Here is a 19,694-nt window from a genome sequence, read left to right as displayed (position 1 = left end):
AATATGTAATAATAAAAAATCTGAAACAATATTTGTATTTTAAACATAAGTTTCATTGTTACTTCATATTGAAACATAATATCTAAAACATAAAAAATTTACAAAACAATTAAGTTCATGTACCATTTGCATAGTAAACCTGTCTAAAGCAAATGTTTACCCAATTATACACAAAAAACAATAGATAAGGACCAGTCTAGCACCAGTTCAAAGGAGCAAGTCCACACAGCTCCAAAAATGTTAGGGCTAAAGTTAAAAGACTCCTAAGTCCATCCAATAAAAACAGAGATATCTCTAGTTTACCGCTCCAAATTTTACTCAGAGAATAGAGAAAGAGATGAAATTGAAATCTAGGACTACATTGTTGCCGTTTGTCTGAATTGGATTTGAACAGGTCTGCTTGTCACTTGATCAGTTTACTCAATATAATATTTGAACTGGATATTCCCAGCTAAATACCTGGTCATAATCCTTTTTCTGGCTTTTATCTGGAATTAAGGGCCATAGCAGTTTCCCATAATGTTGAATTGGATAGCATTTTTACAACAAATTTGTGGTAAAAACCATTGTGTGAACTCTTTACAATTTAGACACATGACGAACCTTATTACAAAGTTTCCAAAAAGCCTTTTTGACTTCTTTGTTTTGCAGACTGTATATAAATGGGTTGAGTGTGGGGATAAGAGCAATGTATAGAACGGAGAACAGTTTATCATAGTCCAGAGATGACACCGATGAAGGGCGGACATAGACAGAAATCATAGTTCCATAAAACAAAGTAACTGATGTGATGTGGGAAGTGCATGTAGAAAAAGCCTTCTTCCTCCCTTCAGTCGACTTAATCTTGACTATAGAATGGAGGATGTATATATAAGAGATTATCGTTAACATAAAAGAGCTCATTCCGATTAATAAGCATTCTGAGAATATCACTCGCTCAATGGTGTCCGTGTTGCTACAGGAAAGTGTCAATAAGGCTCGGAGATCACAGGAGAAATGGTTAATAGCATTCGTTTTACAGAAGTCAAACAATGAGACAAAAAAGGAAAATATGGAATCAATAAAACCTACAATCCAGGAGGCTCCTGAGAGCAAAAAGCAAACATTTCGGTTCATGATCATAGAATAACGCAACGGTTTGCAAATAGCCACATATCTATCGTAGGCCATAGACGTGAGCAGAAGAAATTCTGTGCTTGCAAAAGACACAAAGAAATAAAGTTGTATAAAACATGCTAGAAAAGATATGGTTTTGGTGCCGGTGAAATAGTTGACAAGTGTTTTCGGTACCGTGACGGAGGTGTAAGTGATGTCAACCACAGACAGATTACTCAAGAGGAAGTACATAGGTCTATGGAGGGTCTGCTCAGACTGGACGAGGATAATAATAAGGAGGTTGCCACAAAAAGTCAGGATGTACATAAGACAAAATGCAATGATAAGAAAAGTCTGAAGGTGTGGGAGATCAGAGAAAGCAATGAGAATAAATTCGGAAGGATGGGTAATGTTTTTATATGCCATGCCAGGTGCACAGTATAAATGGATTAGAATAGCATGATGGGACACCTATATCTGTGACCTGACTATAACATTGGGACAAATCAATGGCTAATATGGGGTGAACACCATAAATTACATGTACTTTTCTTGTTTTGTAGGTATTATTAGATACTATACATGTAGATACTATTTCTAGCTATTCCTGCTAGTACAGTGCTTTGCTTTTATTGATGGATATTTTAGGATTCCTGAAACTAATAATAATAAATTGGTGACGTCTTCTGTGCTGTTGATTCCGCATACAATAAAACAACTATAATACAGTTCAAATAAAAAAAATAATTAAAATTATAATAATTAGAAAAATAGAGCAAAGTCCTCCTACTTGCAAAGGGAAATTGACCTGTCAACAGATCTAAAAAGTGAAATGTATAAATATGTAATGGTAAATAATTATTACCTAATAAATAATAAACAAATAAGAATGAAATAGTGTATAAAGCAATGCAAACATAATTAGTAAGTAAACAATAAAAGCAATGTTTTGTGTCATTCAACAGCTATACAATACAATTAAAGCAACAAAAATTGGTAAAAAGTCAGTTTTTTAACTGTAAAATAATCACAAGTATCAGCAAAATATCTCATTTTCTTTTAATGTTGATGTGGCATCTGCACACTCTGTTTGCTCGACACAAGACTAGTCAGTTATGCAAGAATTTACAATAAAGGAAACCAAGACTAGTTCAGACTCTTAAATGATCTTCTGTAAAACCAGAAGTGATGTTTACATTATTTCTTCACATAGAAATGGCCCTTGTAAAGTTCTGTGGAAGATCTTTTAGTTTCATAAAGACACAGAAACGTGCAATGCAGTATGAAAACAGAGCAATCTAAGAACTGGATGTAATTGTATGTGGTTATATAGTGGAGAATGTAGAAATACTCAGTTATTGTGTGCTAAATGGGATTGCCTACTCTCTAGGGCGACTCAATTGAGGGTTATTATAACTAATTCCCTATTTTATAAAATGTGTAAACATGTTTACTCATTCTGTACTGTATGTCTAACCCACTTAAAACCAGTATAATTATTAGCCTTAAAATAACATAATTTAATCCAATGTTGGGTACGTTTTGGCTATGTTTTACATGCTTGGTTCTGTTACCAATGGTTATAGCACTGTATCTATGTAATTAACTTGATTCTTGTACTGTATCTACATAGTAAGCAAGGTTCTGGTACTGTATCTATGCAGTTAGCATGGTTCTAGTACTGTATCTATGTGCTTAGTTTGATTCTGATGCAGTATGATGCAGTATGTTGGTAATATGCTTGGGTTTAATACTGTATCTATGTGGAAAGGTTTGTTCTAATACTATAACTATGCATTTGTGATGGTTCTAGTTCTGCATCTATGTAGTTATCTTTGTTCTGGTGCTGTACGTATATAGAAAATTTGAGGCTAGTACTGTATCTATGTGGTAAGCTTGGTTTTGATTTTTTCATTATGTAATGTGTGTTTCTAGAATGAATTGTATGTGGGAAACATGATGCTATGTGTATGTAAAAATAATGGTTCTAGTGCTGTATCTATGTAGTAACTTTTTTGTGATACTATATCTCTGGTGTACCTTTAGCTCTGTTTACCTTTACTTGTAATACACCTGTTTTAAAATACACACAGTCCCCAATTTAAGAACGTCCAAATTATAGACAACCCCTAGTTACAGACGGACCTCTCTGCCCACTGTGACCTCTTTAGATGCTTTACTTTAGTCCCAGACTGCAATGATCAGCTGTAAGGTGTCTGTAATGAAGTTTTGTTGATAATCCTTGTTCCCATGACAGCAGAAAACCTAATAGAATTGTCACTGGGACAAAGAAATTTTGTTGTCTGGAGTTACAATTATAAAATATACCTACACATTGAACTTCAAAAACCTAAAGAACATATCTTGTATGTAACCCGAGGACTGCCTGTACTAGGTCTGTGTAGTAAGGTTTTTTCTGGTAAAATATGCATGTAATTCATTATACCTGTTTCTAGTGCTTGTGGTGAGCTTGATTCTGGTATTGTTTCTATGTAACAAGATTAGTAAAGCACTAAATCTATCAATAAAATTTGCTTGTGGTACCATCTACCATGCGATAAGTTTTTTTCTATGCAGTAATATTTGGTTCTATTACTATTTTTAGTCAGGGAAGCATCATACCATTGTGGAAAAAGTTGACTGGAGTGGAGCCAACAATGTTCATGGGCTGTTAGCATACCATTCCATTGCCAGTTATAGATTTTTTAATAATATGAATAAAGTGAAACTTTCTAAATAAGTTTTTTTCTTTTTCAACCATTCTATTTAAGAGTAATTTCTCTTGAGCTGCAGCAAATGTGAGGTCAGTTAGATGTTTTGTTAAACCTTCAATTTTATTGTTTCCTTCTGGAGGGTGTCACTATGCAAGAGTGTGAACCCCTTGTTCTTCACAGAGCTCCTTATGGTGGAGATGGCTGAGCCAAGGGGACACCAGATGCACCTCTAAGGAGAATGGGTACATGAGACAGCTGGGACTAGGGAGACTAGAGGACTCCAGTACTGATGCCAGGCAGGCACTGATTATGAGATCTCAGGAACAGCAGTGCAGGTTTGGAAGATGAGACTATAAAGCAAAATGACACAAATCAGGAAGAAAGGCAGCAGCACCACTTCAGGCAAGGCACAAGGTACTTTGACCCTCAGGCACAGAGGAAGAGGGCAGGATCCATTAAATACCTGCTGGTGGTCCCGGATTGGTTGCTCAGGTCACATGAACAATCTTGTTACATCACAGGAAGTGATGTAATTGCAGGTCCTGCAGAAACCAGAGTAGAGCAGATTAGACGGAATCTTTGGAATGGACTCCAGTAAACACCATTATTATAGGCAGGAAATCCAGGACTGGAGTAAGGCTTGGAAAGCACCTCGTCGACTAGTCAGCACTGCTTGCTATGCTGCAATGCAACTGCCCATCGGCCAAGGTGGAGATGAACAGAAGGGGCAACGCCCGCCTGAATACAAGGTCTGGAGCTGGAGCCATTACAGATCGCAATTTGTCCAGACCTTAGAAAAGTAATTAAACCACAATCTGTAATGCTACTTCCTGCATGCTTCACAGTTATTGGACCGATTTGGCAATCTCTATGCAGCGCTGCGCAACCTGTGTGCGCTATATAAATAAAGGAATTATTTTTATTATGAGATTTTGTGCATCTCTGACTGTACATTTAGGTGATGTTAACCCTTGTGTTCAACAGCTTCCGCAGTAGCCTCTGTAATAGTTTCCTCTATTTACAATGGTCACAACTAGAGATGAGCGAGCACTAAAATGCTCGGGTACTCGTTATTCGAGACGAACTTTTCCCGATGCTCGAGTGCTCGTCTCGAATAACGAGCCCCATTGAAGTCAATGGGAGACTCGAGCATTTTTCAAGGGGACCAAGGCTCTGCACAGGGAAGCTTGGCCAAACACCTGGGAACCTCAGAAAAGGATGGAAACACCACGGAAATGGACAGGAAACAGCAGGGGCAGCATGCATGGATGCCTCTGAGGCTGCTTAATTGCACCATTATGCCAAAATTATGGGCAACAGCATGGCCATGACAAAATGACCGAATGAGGCTAGATAGCATCTAAAACATCCAATAATTGACCCTGACACTATAGGGGACGGCATGCAGATGGGCCGAGTTCCACTATGTATCTGGTGAAACACCTGAAAATTCTGCCTGACACAGCTCGTTTGATAAGGGGATGATGTGCTGCATATCCTCTCGTGCTCCAGCGTCTGGGGTATAGAGAGTTGAAATGAGACATTGGTGGACGCTGTGGAGGATCGTGGAGGCAAAATGGACAGGAAACAGCAGGGGCAGCATGCATGGATGCCTCTGAGGCTGCCTAATCTTGGGATGGAGCTGGCGGTCCACTGCCAGGCGAGCTTTCGCCAATCCAAGCCCCTGTCTCTAGGCTACTCCCCAAACAGCACTTCTAAGAACCTTTTGTATAAGATCAAGTATAGTAGCGTTCTTATAAGTTTAGGATATGGCGGGTGAGGGGAATGTAAACAGATGCGCAAGAAGCGCTGAAATAATATTGGTAAATGATAAAAGTTTGCCAGTATATTTTGTGGATTACACAGCAGGGTGGCGACAAAGTTAACAAGTTTGATGTGGAATCCATGAAAACAACCCAAAATTCCGCCCGACACAGCTCGTTTGATAAGGGGACGATGTATGGAGGCAGTGAACTAGTAGTAGATTAAAGGTGCTGCAGTTAAAACTATGTTAGTTGGATCTTGAGATGGAGCTGGCGCTCCGCTGCCAGGCGAGCTTTCGCCAATCCAAGCCCCTGTCTCTTGGCTACTCCCCAAACAGCACTTCTAAGAACCTTTTGTATAAGATCAAGTGTAGTAGCGTTCTTATAAGTTTAGGATATGGCGGGTGAGGGGAATGTAAACAGATGCGCAAGAAGCGCTGAAATAATATTGGTAAATGATAAAAGTTTGCCAGTATATTTTGTGGATTACACAGCAGGGTGGCGACAAAGTTAACAAGTTTGATGTGGAAGCCATGAAAACAACCCAAAATTGTACCCGACACAGCTCGTTTAATAAGGGGACGATGTATGGAGGCAGTGAACTAGTAGTAGATTAAAGGTGCTGCAGTTAAAACTATGTTAGTTGGATCTTGAGATGGAGCTGGCGCTGCGCTGCCAGGCGAGCTTTCGCCAATCCAAGCCCCTGTCTCTAGGCTACTCCCCAAACAGCACCTCTAAGAACCTTTTGTATAAGATCAAGTGTAGTAGCGTTCTTATAAGTTTAGGATATGGCGGGTGAGGGGAATGTAAACAGATGCGCAAGAAGCGCTGAAATAATATTGGTAAATGATAAAAGTTTGCCAGTATATTTTGTGGATTACACAGCAGGGTGGCAAAAAATGTTAACAAGTTTGATGTGGAATCCATGAAAACAACCCAAAATTCTGCCTGACACAGTTCGTTTGATAAGGAGACCATGTATGGAGGCAGTTATATGGACGACTTTTGGAGGCAGCTATGGCGATGACGTGTGGAGGTAGCAATGGAGACAACGTGTGGAGCCAGCTAAAAAGACGACATGTGGAGGCTGCTATGGAGACAATTTAATTTGGATAGTGCCTGTATGTGGCAGTCCAAAAAAGTTTTTAAACCAGAGGAGCAGGTAGGTGGTCCTCCAGAAAAATTTAATAAATTGAGTGCCTGTATGTGGCACTCCCAAAAATTGCTTAAAACAGAGGACCGGGTAGGTGGCCCTCCAGAAAAATTAAATACATAGAGTACTATAGCTAGAGCCAGTTGGCCCTGGCAAAAAATAGCCAGTTTCCTCTGCTTTAGTGTACAAAGAGGAGTAGAAGGAGGACAATGAGGAGGTGCATACATTATTCAGGTTGAGCTTCTTTCACCTGGTGGAGAATGAAAATCCTGAGAAATCCAGGCTTTATTCATCTTGATAAGCGTCAGCCTGTCAGCGCTGTCAGTCGACAGGCGTGTACGCTTGTCGGGGATGATGCCACCAGCTGCACTGAAAACCCGCTCGGACAACACGCTAGCGGCAGGGCAGGCAAGAACCTCCAAGGCGTACAGCGCCAGTTCGTGCCACATGTCCAGCTTTGAAACCCAGTAGTTGTAGGGAGCTGTGTGATCATTTAGGACGATGGTATGGTCAGCTACGTACTCCCTCACCATCTTTCTGTAAAGATCAGCCCTACTCTGCCGAGACTGGGGACAGGTGACAGTGTCTTGCTGGGGTGACATAAAACTGGCAAAGGCCTTGTAAAGCGTACCCCTGCCAGAGCTGGATAAGCTGCCTGCTCGCCTACTCTCCCTCGCTACTTGTCCCGCAGAAGTACGCCCTCTGCCGCTAGCGCTGTCAGAAGGGAAATACTGTTTCAGCTTGTGCACCAGGGCCTGCTGGTATTCATGCATTCTCACACTCCTTTCCTCTCCAGGGATGAGAGTGGAAAGATTTTGCTTGTACCGTGGGTCCAGGAGAGTGAATACCCAGTAATCGGTGCTGGAATAAATTCTTTGAACGCGAGGGTCACGGGATAGGCAGCCTAGCATGAAATCTGCCATATGTGCCAGAGTCCAAACGTGCAAGAATTCACTCCCCTCACTGGCCTGACTGCCCATTTCCTCCTCCTCCAACTCCTCCAACTCCTCTTCTTCTGCCCATACACGCTGAACAGTGAAGGACTGAACAATGGTCCCCTCTTCTGTCTCGCCAACATTCTCCTCCTCTTCCTCCTCATCCTCCTCCACCTCCTCCGATATGCGCTGAGAAACAGACCTAAGGGTGCTTTGGCTATCAACAAGGGAATCTTCTTCCCCCGTCTCTTGTGACGAGCGCAAAGCTTCCGACTTCATGCTGACCAGAGAGTTTTTCAACAGGCCAAGCAGCGGCATGGTGAGGCTGATGATGGCGGCATCGCCACTGACCATCTGTGTTGACTCCTCAAAGTTACTCAGCACCTGACAGATATCAGACATCCACGTCCACTCCTCATTGTAGACTTGAGGAAGCTGACTGACCTGACTACCAGTTCTGGTGGAAGTTGACATCTGGCAGTCTACAATCGCTCTGCGCTGCTGGTAAACTCTGGATAACATGGTTAATGTTGAATTCCTCCTCGTGGGCACGTCGCACAACAGTCGGTGAGCGGGCAGTTGGAGGCAGCGCTGCGCTGCCCTGAGAGTGGCAGCATCTGTGCTGGACTTCCTGAAATGCGCACAGATGCGGCGCACCTTTGTGAGCAAATCAGACAGATTGGGGTATGTCTTGAGGAAACGCTGAACTATGAGATTTAACACATGGGCCAGGCATGGAACATGTGTCAGTCTGCCGAGTTGCAGAGCCGCCACCAGGTTACGGCCGTTGTCACACACAACCATGCCTGGCTTCAGGTTCAGCGGTGCCAGCCACAGATCAGTCTGCACCGTGATGCCCTGTAATGGCTCTTGGGCGGTGTGCCTTTTATCGCCTAGGCTCAGCAGTTTGAGCACCGCCTGCTGTCGCTTAGCGATGGCACTGCTGCTGTGCCTAGAGCTACCGACTGATGGCGCCATGCCCACGGATGGTAATTCAGAGGAGGAGGAGGTGGAGGAGGGGTGGGAGGAGGCATAGTAGGCCTTTGAGACCTGGACCGAGGTAGGCCCCGCAATCCTCGGCGTCGGCAGTATATGAGCAGCCCCAGGGTCAGACTCGGTCCCAGCCTCCACCAAGTTAACCCAATGTGCCGTCAGCGATATATAGTGGCCCTGCCCGGCAGCACTCGTCCACCTGTCCGCGGTCAGGTGGACCTTGTCAGAAACGGCGCTGGTCAGGGCACGGATGATGTTCTCTGACACGTGCTTGTGCAGGGCTGGGACGGCACATCGGGAAAAGTAGTGGCGGCTGGGGACCGGATACCGAGGGGCGGCCGTCGCCATGAGGTTTCGAAAGGCCTCGGTCTCTACCAGCCTATAGGGCAGCATCTCCAGGCTAAGCAACTTGGAGATGTGGACGTTGAGGGCTTGGGCGTGTGGGTAAGTTGTGCTATACTTCCTTTTGCGCTCCAGCGTCTGGGGTATGGAGAGCTGAACGCTGGTGGATGCTGTGGAGGATCGTGGAGGCGAAGATGGGGTTTTCGCATGGGAGGTGTTTGGGCCGTGGTCCTGGGCAGGGGGCTGACTAGCAGATGACACAGGGGAAGGAGCAGTGGTGTGCCCGGCCGGAGGTGAACGGGCTTGGTGCCATTGAGTGGGGTGTTTAGCATTCATATGCCTGCGCATACTGGTGGTAGTTAAGCTAGTAGTAGTGGAACCCCTGCTGATCCTGGTTTGGCAAAGGTTGCACACCACAATCCGTCGGTCATCCGGTGTTTCTTTAAAGAACCTCCAGACTTCTGAAAATCTAGCCCTCGCCACGGGAGCTTGACTACGGGCAACATTTGGCGCTGATGCAACAGCTCTGGCCCTGCCTCTCCGTCTGGCCCCACCACTGCCTCTTCCAACCTGTTCTGCTATAGGACTCTGTCTCAGAAGCACTGTGTTCACCTGGCCTACCAACCCAGCTTGGGTCTGTCACCTCATCATCCTCCGATCCCTCAGTCTGCTCCCCCCTCGGACTTCCTGCCCTGACAACAACTTCACCACTGTCTGACAACCGTGTCTCCTCATCGTCCGACACCTCTTTACACACTTCTTCCACTATGTGGAATAATGTCATTATCACCCACAGACAGCGACTGGTGGAAAACCTGGGCATCGGAAAATTGCTCAGCAGCAACCGGACAAGTGGTTTGTGACTGTGGGAAGGGTCCAGAAAACAGTTCCTCAGAGTATGCCGGTTCAAATGCCAAATTTTGCTGGGAGGGGGCAGACTGGGGGGAAGGAGGCTGAGGTGGAGGAGCCGGAGGAGTGCTGATTTCGGTGACATGGGTGGACAGCGTGGAAGACTGACTGGTGGACAAATGGCTAGAAGCATTGTCCGCAATCCACGACATCACCTCTTCGCACTGTTCTGGCCTCAACAGTGCTCTACCACGAGTCCCAGTAACTTGAGACATGATGAACCTAGGGAGTGTAGCTCTGCGGCGTTCCCCTGCTCCCTCATCAGCAGGTGGTGTCTCACCCCGCCCAGGACCACGGCCTCTGACCCCTGCAGTAGTTGGACGCCCACGTCCACGCCCTCGTCCTCTACCCCTAGCCCTCGGGTTAAACATTTTCCAAATTAAAGTGTAAACTTTTAATTTTTTTTATTTTTTGTGTTTATTTTTTTTTATTTTTATTTTTTTTTAACAAAACGATGCTATCCTATTGCTATGGCTAGTTTCTAACCTACTCTGACAGCACACAACTGAATTTTGTGCTGTGCCTGATGAGTTTGAGCTATAAAATAAAATAAAGGTAAAAAAAAAAAATCAGCAGACTCTGCCGAATTCTAATCAAACCCCTAATAAATTGTCCCACTTCGGTGTTTGAGGTGGATATGCGTGTCACTAAGAGCTAAACACAACGGTCGCAGGTCTCCCAGCAAATTCCTCACAATATGGTACTAGCTGCACTACTAATGCCAGCAAGCCCAGCCACAAGCAAACAAAAAAAAGGAAAATATAACGCTATTGTAGGCCTAAGTAAGCCGTTGGGGTTCTCCTATGGCTATTTTGTAGCCTACACTGAAAGCACACTGCTTTGCAAGATGAGTTTGAGCTATAAAATGAAATAAAGGTAAAAAAAAAAAAAAATCTGCAGACTCTGCCTAATTCTAATCAAACCCCTAATAAATTGTCCCACTTCGGTGTTTGAGGTGGATATGCGTGTCACTAAGAGCTAAACACAACGGTCACAGGTCTCCCAGCAAATTCCTCACAATATGGTACTAGCTGCACTACTAATGCCAGCAAGCCCAGCCACAAGCAAACAAAAAAAGTAAAATATAACGCTATTGTAGGCCTAAGTAAGCCGTTGGGGTTCTCCTATGGCTATTTTGTAGCCTACACTGAAAGCACACTGCTTTGCTAGATGAGTTTGAGCTATAAAATGAAATAAAGGTAAAAAAAAAAATCTGCAGACTCTGCCTAATTCTAATCAAACCCCTAATAAATTGTCCCACTTCGGTGTTTGAGGTGGATATGCGTGTCACTAAGAGCTAAACACAACGGTCGCAGGTCTCCCAGCAAATTCCTCACAATATGGTACTAGCTGCACTACTAATGCCAGCAAGCCCAGCCACAAGCAAACAAAAAAAGTAAAATATAACGCTATTGTAGGCCTAAGTAAGCCGTTGGGGTTCTCCTATGGCTATTTTGTAGCCTACACTGAAAGCACACTGCTTTGCTAGATGAGTTTGAGCTATAAAATGAAATAAAGGTAAAAAAAAAAATCAGCAGACTCTGCCTAATTCGAATCAAACCCCTAATAAATTGTCCCACTTCGGTGTTTGAGGTGGATATGCGTGTCACTAAGAGCTAAACACAACGGTCGCAGGTCTCCCAGCAAATTCCTCACAATATGGTACTAGCTGCACTACTAATGCCAGCAAGCCCAGCCACAAGCAAACAAAAAAAGTAAAATATAACGCTATTGTAGGCCTAAGTAAGCCGTTGGGGTTCTCCTATGGCTATTTTGTAGCCTACACTGAAAGCACACTGCTTTGCTAGATGAGTTTGAGCTATAAAATGAAATAAAGGTAAAAAAAAAAATCAGCAGACTCTGCCTAATTCGAATCAAACCCCTAATAAATTGTCCCACTTCGGTGTTTGAGGTGGATATGCGTGTCACTAAGAGCTAAACACAACGGTCGCAGGTCTCCCAGCAAATTCCTCACAATATGGTACTAGCTGCACTACTAATGCCAGCAAGCCCAGCCACAAGCAAACAAAAAAAGTAAAATATAACGCTATTGTAGGCCTAAGTAAGCCGTTGGGGTTCTCCTATGGCTATTTTGTAGCCTACACTGAAAGCACACTGCTTTGCTAGATGAGTTTGAGCTATAAAATGAAATAAAGGTAAAAAAAAAAATCAGCAGACTCTGCCTAATTCGAATCAAACCCCTAATAAATTGTCCCACTTCGGTGTTTGAGGTGGATATGCGTGTCACTAAGAGCTAAACACAACGGTCGCAGGTCTCCCAGCAAATTCTTCACAATATGGTACTAGCTGCACTACTAATGCCAGCAAGCCCAGCCACAAGCAAACAAAAAAAAAGGAAAATATAACGCTATTGTAGGCCTAAGTAAGCCGTTGGGGTTCTCCTATGGCTATTTTGTAGCCTACACTGAAAGTACACTGCTTTGCAAGATGAGTTTGAGCTATAAAATGAAATAAAGGTGTCAGGTTCGCTAGGGAGATTGCTGGGACTTCTGGTTCTTCTGGTGGTACCAGCAGCGTTCTCCGAACCCCGGCGCGTATCCGCGCAAACTCCACCTCTCGTCCTGGGCAGCGGCTGCTAAGATCTCGCGCTGTCTAGGAGTGGCTGGGACTTTGAACCTCTGCTTGGTGCTTGGTTGTTTCTGCACCATGAGGGGTTAATTCCCAGATGCTGTCCAGCACCTATCAGGTTCTGGAGGTGGAGTTATGGCTGCATAAATTGCAGCTTCACTAGTCACCAGTGCCAGTGTTTGAAAATCCCTTTCTCCACCTGGTTGCTGCTAGTTTGTATTGCTCTGTATCTGTATCTATATTGTTGCTAACTCGGCTAGTTTTGGACTTTGACTCTTGCTTACTGATTCTGCTTTTGACGTACCCTCTAGTTGTGACTCCGGCTTGTTTACGATTCTTTTATGTTTGTCAGTCTGTTTGTGTTCCCCTTCCCACACTTACCCAGAATATTTCGAGTCTTCAAGTAGTCGCCCCACGATTTAGCGTGGGGGGGCTATAGGAAGGGACAGAGGTTGGGGCAAGCTCAGGGCACACTATCCCCTGTCTTTTGTGTACCAATCCTAACAGAAACACTGGCCACACATAGGTCTGCATCCTGTATCCGACCTGCTACATTCTCTCCTTCCATGGAGCCTTTGTCAGCTGTGGTCGCTCAGGTCCAGACCCTAACTCAGCTTGTTCAGGATCTAGCTTCCCGTCTCCAAATTCAGGAATCTATGCAGGTTCCACGGCAGACATCACCGCAGGATCCACTGCCACCCACACCTGAACCTAAGGTTCCTCTCCCTGACGTGTTTTTTGGTGACCGTAAGAAATTTTTTTCATTTCGGGAGGGCTGTAAACTTTACTTTTCTTTACGCCCTCGTTCATCGGGCACAGAGATTCAAAGGGTGGGCGTGGTAATTTCCCTGTTGCGTGGGGATCCGCAAAATTGGGCTTTTTCTCTCCCACCTGACTCTCCATCCCGTTCTTCTCTTGACGCTTTTTTTTCTGCTTTAGGCCAGATTTATGACAAACCTGACCGCCGAGCACTTGCAGTTTCCCACCTTAGATCTCTGTGTCAGGGAAAACGGACAGCAGAAGATTATTGTGCCCAGTTCAGACAGTATGTGACTGACTCTCAATGGAATGACTGCGCCCTAAAAGACCAATTTATGTCCGGACTGTCAGACCGAGTACAGGACTTAGTCTTAGCTTATGCCGAGCCTCAGACATTAGATGATGCAATGACTCTGGTCATCCGAGTTGATCGTCGCCTAAGATCCAGGCGATCACCTCGGGTGTCCTCGGACTGTCAGCCAGCGGCCAGTCCGTCTCCAGGTAGTCCAGAATTGGAATCCATGGAGCTGGATAGCATCTCTCCTGCACAGCGGAAGCAACATCGAATAAGACGCCATCTTTGTTTCTACTGTGGAAGTCCTGATCATCAGATCAACACCTGTTCCAAGAGGCAGCAGCAGGAAAACTTCCGCTCCTAAGCAGTAGTCGGGGGGACTGCTTAGGAGCTCAGGTACTCCCTATTGTGTCTAGAATGTATTTACCTTGTACGGTTAAGTTTCAGTCTGTTTCCTGCACTGGTCGCGCCTTTTTGGATTCAGGTGCTGCGACTAATTTAATCGATTATAATTTTGTCTCTCAGTTTTGCATGTCATTGATTCCATTGTCCACTCCTATCCAGATGTCGGGTGCGGATTTGACCCCTCTACAGGCAGGGTTGATCAAATTCCGAACCCCGCAGATAAAGCTTATGGTAGGAGCTATGCATGAAGAATGGTGTTCTTTTCTAGTTATGGAAAACCTGTCTGAAAATGTCATTCTTGGTCTACCCTGGCTCCGGATCCATAATCCGGTAATTAATTGGGAAACTCTGGAGCTGGTTCATTGGGGTCCTCTCTGTAAGGAGCACCTGACCAGAGTTTCACTATGTACAGTAGTGACGGAAGATCAGGGTCTTCCAGGTTTTCTCTCGGACTACTCAGATGTGTTTTCAAAACCCTTGTCCCAAGTCCTTCCTCCTCACAGGGAGTTTGATTGTAAAATTGACCTTCTTCCTGATGCTAGATTGCCAAAGGGTCGTATATATAACTTGTCGGTACCAGAACGGGAGGCACTGAAGAGTTATATTGATGAGAGTTTGGCAATCGGACATATTCGTCCCTCTGAGTCGCCCACTGGGGCCGGGTTCTTTTTTGTTGAGAAAAAAGATGGTGGTTTACGGCCGTGTATTGACTATCGAGAATTAAATAAGATAACGGTAAAAAACTCAGGTCCCCGCCCCTTGATCCCGGATCTCTTAAATCAGGTTTCTGGGGCCCAAGTTTTCTCTAAATTAGATCTCAGAGGGGCTTATAACCTGATTCGGGTCCGAGAAGGGGATGAGTGGAAAACCGCATTTAATACACCTTTGGGGCACTTTGAATACCTGGTTATGCCCTTTGGTTTGAGTAATGCCCCAGCGGTTTTTCAAGGCTTTATGAACTCCATTTTTCATGATTACATCGGTGTGTTTATGGTGGTGTATCTAGACGATTTTTTGATTTTTTTCTCCTGATATGGTTTCTCACCAGCAACATCTCCGCCAAGTACTTACCAGGTTGCGCAAAAACCACCTCTTCGCTAAGCTGGAAAAGTGTGTTTTTTGCGTCCAGAAGGTTTCCTTCTTAGGTTATGTTGTGACTCCCTCTGATGTACAGATGGATCCGAGTAAGGTTCAGGCGCTCACGGACTGGGTTCGGCCTACCAATCTTAAGGCCCTACAACGATTTTTAGGTTTCGCTAACTATTATCGGAACTTTATAAAGAACTTTTCTGTGATCGCCAAACCCCTCACGGATCTAACCCGTAAGGGTGCTGATCCAAACAACTGGTCCCCTGCCGCTTGCTCAGCGTTTGAAACTTTAAAAGCGGCATTCTCGTCAGCCCCAGTTTTGGTTCAACCTGACCTCTCTCTACCGTTTGTTGTGGAGGTTGATGCCTCCGAGGTAGGAGTAGGTGCAGTGTTGTCTCAGGGGTCCTCCACTCTCACCAGACTTAGGCCCTGTGCATATTTCTCTAGAAAGTTTTCCTCTTGTGAGAGGAATTATGATATTGGTAATCGAGAGCTCCTTGCCATTAAGTGGGCATTTGAAGTCTGGCGACACTTTTTGGAAGGAGCTCTTCATCCGATAACTGTGCTCACAGATCATAAGAACTTAGTATATTTGGATACTGCTAAGCGTTTGAACTCACGTCAGGCTAGGTGGGCCTTGTTTTTCTCTCGCTTTAATTTTGTGGTCACCTACCGACCTGGGTCAAAAAATGTGAAGGCTGATGCCTTGTCCCGTAGCTTCGGAACTCCTGAGCTTCCAGCGACTACGGACAGTAATATTTTGTCTCCAGGTGTTGTGTTGGCAGCTGTCTCCTCCCACCTCTCCTCTCAAATTTTAGCAGGACAAAAATCTGCACCCAAAGACCTTCCGGAAGGCAAATTATTTGTTCCTCTTTCTTGTCGTTTGAGAGTGTTGGAGGAGACGCATTGCTCAGTATTGGCAGGTCATCCGGGAATGCGGAGTACCTTGAATCTCTTAAAGAGAAGTTACTGGTGGCCTCACATGACTAATGATGTGCACGCATTTGTCCAAGCCTGTCAGGTCTGTGCGCGAGGAAAGACTCCCAGGAGACGTCCTGAGGGGCCTCTTCTTCCGCTTCCAGTTCCCACCAGGCCATGGTCTAAAGTGTCAATGGATTTTGTCACTGATCTGCCAGCATCTCAAGGCTATACAGTGATTTGGGTGGTAGTGGACCGTTTCTCCAAGATGGGACACTTTGTTCCATTAAAAAAGTTACCTTCAGCTGAAGAATTGGCTGATTTGTTTATACAGAACATTGTACGCCTCCATGGTATACCAGATGATATTGTGCCTGATAGGGGCGTACAATTTGTTTCCAAATTTTGGCGAGCATTTTGTTCTAGACTGGAAGTTAATCTGTCGTTCTCCTCAGCGTTTCATCCTGAGTCTAATGGTCAGTCCGAGAGAATGAATCAGGAGATGATTCAATATCTGCGACTCTTTGTCTCGGACAGTCAGGACCAGTGGGTGAAATTCCTTCCGTTGGCAGAATTTGCTATTAATAACCACTGTAGTTCGTCCACACAGGTATCTCCGTTTTTCTGCAATTATGGTTTTCATCCACGTTTCTCTTTTTCATCTGTGCCTGTCTCTAATATTCCTCGAGCGGAAGCCATTACATCCAAGTTGCGCTCGCTCTGGTCACAAGTTCGGGAGAATATTCAGAGGGCACAAAATTCTATGGTCCAACAAACTGAAAGAAGGCGCACTAAATCTGATACGTTTGTGGTGGGGGATAAAGTGTGGTTATCAACAAAAAACCTTAAATTGAAGGTCCCCTCTTTGAAGTTTGCGCCCAGGTTTGTGGGTCCGTTTGTTGTTACTCATATTGTTAACCCGGTTTCCTTCAAGATTACACTTCCAGCAGGGTGGCGGGTCCATAACACCTTCCATAAGAGTCTTCTGAAGCGCTATGTTGAGCCTGTTTTGCCTCTTTCTGACCCTCCTTCTCCATCTATTGTGGAGGGGAATCTGGAATTTGAGGTGGAAAAGGTGGTGAATTCCAGATGGGTAGGTAACTCCCTGCAGTACCTGGTCCATTGGAAAGGTTTTGGTCCTGAGGATAGGTCTTGGGTTCCGGCTAGAGATGTTCATGCTCCACGGTTACTCAGGTTATTTCATCAGACCTACCCTCAGAAGCCATCTTTAAGATCTAGGGGTCCGAAGGCCCCCCGTCAGGGGGGGGGGGTACTGTCAGGTTCGCTAGGGAGATTGCTGGGACTTCTGGTTCTTCTGGTGGTACCAGCAGCGTTCTCCGAACCCCGGCGCGTATCCGCGCAAACTCCACCTCTCGTCCTGGGCAGCGGCTGCTAAGATCTCGCGCTGTCTAGGAGTGGCTGGGACTTTGAACCTCTGCTTGGTGCTTGGTTGTTTCTGCACCATGAGGGGTTAATTCCCAGATGCTGTCCAGCACCTATCAGGTTCTGGAGGTGGAGTTCTGGCTGCATAAATTGCAGCTTCACTAGTCACCAGTGCCAGTGTTTGAAAATCCCTTTCTCCACCTGGTTGCTGCTAGTTTGTATTGCTCTGTATCTGTATCTATATTGTTGCTAACTCGGCTAGTTTTGGACTTTGACTCTTGCTTACTGATTCTGCTTTTGACGTACCCTCTAGTTGTGACTCCGGCTTGTTTACGATTCTTTTATGTTTTATGTTTGTCAGTCTGTTTGTGTTCCCCTTCCCACACTTACCCAGAATATTTCGAGTCTTCAAGTAGTCGCCCCACGGTTTAGCGTGGGGGGGCTATAGGAAGGGACAGAGGTTGGGGCAAGCTCAGGGCACACTATCCCCTGTCTTTTGTGTACCAATCCTAACAAAAGGTAAAAAAAAAAAAAAAAATCAGCAGACTCTGCCTAATTCTAATCAAACCCCTAATAAATTGTCCCACTTTGGTGTTTGAGGTGGTTATGTGTGTCACTAAGAGCTAAACACAACGGTAGCAAGTCCCCCTGCAAATTCCTCACAATATGGTACTAGCTGCACTACTAGTGCCAGCAAGCCCAGCCACAAGCAAATAAAAAAAAAATGTATAACGTTATTGTAGCCCTAAGAAGGGCTGTTGGGTTCTTGTAGAATCACTCCTGCCTAACACTATTCTAATAGAACAGCCTAACGCTTTCCCTGACCAGCAGCAGCTCTCTCCCTAGCGGCATCCAGACACAGAATGATCCGAGCAGCGCGGGCAGGGGCTAGTCTATTCCAGGGTCACCTGATCTGGCCAGCCAACCACTGCTATCGACGTGTAAGGGTACCACGTCATGCTGGGTGGAGTGCAGAGTCTCCTGGCTTGTGATTGGCTCTGTTTCTGGCCGCCAAAAAGCAAAACGGCGGGAGATGCCATTTTCTCGAGCGGGCGAAGTATTCGTCCGAGCAACGAGCAGTTTCGAGTACGCTAATGCTCGAACGAGCATCAAGCTCGGACGAGTATGTTCGCTCATCTCTAGTTACAACAGATACAGTATCCAACCTTGTATGTAAACTTATAGGGAATGGAAGGTGAATGGAGGACCTTCCATTCACCTTCAGTATTTAGTTTTTATTACACAGTAGAGTGTAGAAGAAAACCTGGTTCAGGTGTGAAATATTTTTTCTCAATACAGTAGCAGCTTACTCTTTCCTGGTTGAGTGTTTTTCTATGAATGGACACAGGAATGAAGGTTTGGCATTTTTTAGAGCATTCTGTAAGCCTTTTGTCGTTTGCCTTTGGGTCATTTTTTTGGAATTTCATGTTTGATATTTTGGTGTTACCTTATAAGTTATTTGCTCTTAGAGACAGTAGTAAAAATAGTAAATCTTCTTCAGGTCATCTGTAAATAATTTTTCTGTCCCCTTATTTGTTCTGTAAAGTTGACAGCAGGGCGTTACCATGTGCATTGACAATAGACTGTCTCGACACAGATCAGACAGTAGTGGATTATGAAGGGTTCAGTATGATTTACAACAGGACTAAGTTGCTCCACAGTAAAGTTGTGAGTAAAATTCACATTCCACACCTTTAGTTATAGGTCTGAGAACATCCTCTATTCGAAACAACACTAGAAAAATCACCAAAATTGCTATTTTGCGTTTTCCGGACGTGTTACCCGAATATTTCCGATTTGCAGCGATTCTCCCTGAATTGCCCCGGGATTTTGGCGCACGCGATCGGATTGTGGCGCATCAGCGCTGACATCCACGCGACGGAAAACGGGGGGCGTGGCCGAACGAAAACCCGACGGATTCGGAAAGAACGCCGCATTTAAAACAAAAAATGTGTTGCGGAGCTTGCACTTACCTTCACTTAGCCCGAGTCGGTGAACTCCAGCACGTTCCGATGCTTTTCAGCGCAGCAGCACCACCTGGTGGACGTCAGAGGAACTACCTTAATAAATCACCGCTGGATCGCGAATGGACCGGGTAAGTAAATCTGCCCCATTGTTTATAGTATGAGACAAGTAAAAAAAAAAATCTTCGACGAATTTCAAGAATGGGGTGACATTGTTTGCTCTATAAACGGTCAAGAACCTGCATGTTATAATTTTTTTATGGTGTTTAGCTACAGAACCTCAGATAAAGGGGTTTTCCCACAGGATAGGTGATCGGTGGGGGTCTCATGACTGATTCTCCCACCGATCAAGAAAATGAGGGGTCCGATGGAGCAGTAATGGAGCAGA

At 44.9% G+C, this 19,694-nt stretch overlaps 1 protein-coding gene across 1 annotated transcript; it reads right to left on the bottom strand.

Moving 5' to 3' along the window:
• Positions 1-579: 579 nt before the first annotated feature.
• LOC140105469 (olfactory receptor 5G9-like) lies at positions 580-1,521 on the bottom strand. Its single transcript, XM_072129421.1, has one exon. It carries the CDS (start codon positions 1,519-1,521, stop codon positions 580-582), a length of 942 nt encoding a protein of 313 aa, XP_071985522.1.
• Positions 1,522-19,694: the final 18,173 nt, after the last annotated feature.

This window comes from Engystomops pustulosus, chromosome 11, assembly GCF_040894005.1.
Source record: "Engystomops pustulosus chromosome 11, aEngPut4.maternal, whole genome shotgun sequence".
NCBI classification, from domain to species: domain Eukaryota; kingdom Metazoa; phylum Chordata; class Amphibia; order Anura; family Leptodactylidae; genus Engystomops; species Engystomops pustulosus.
The sequence above is the reverse complement of the archived record's forward strand: the minus strand, read 5'-3'. Positions and strand labels throughout refer to the sequence as shown.

What these genes read in the sequence shown, in the direction of transcription:
- LOC140105469 (XM_072129421.1), bottom strand. Translation starts at nt 1,521, where the DNA reads ATGGCATATAAAAACATTACCCATCCTTCCGAATTTATTCTCATTGCT.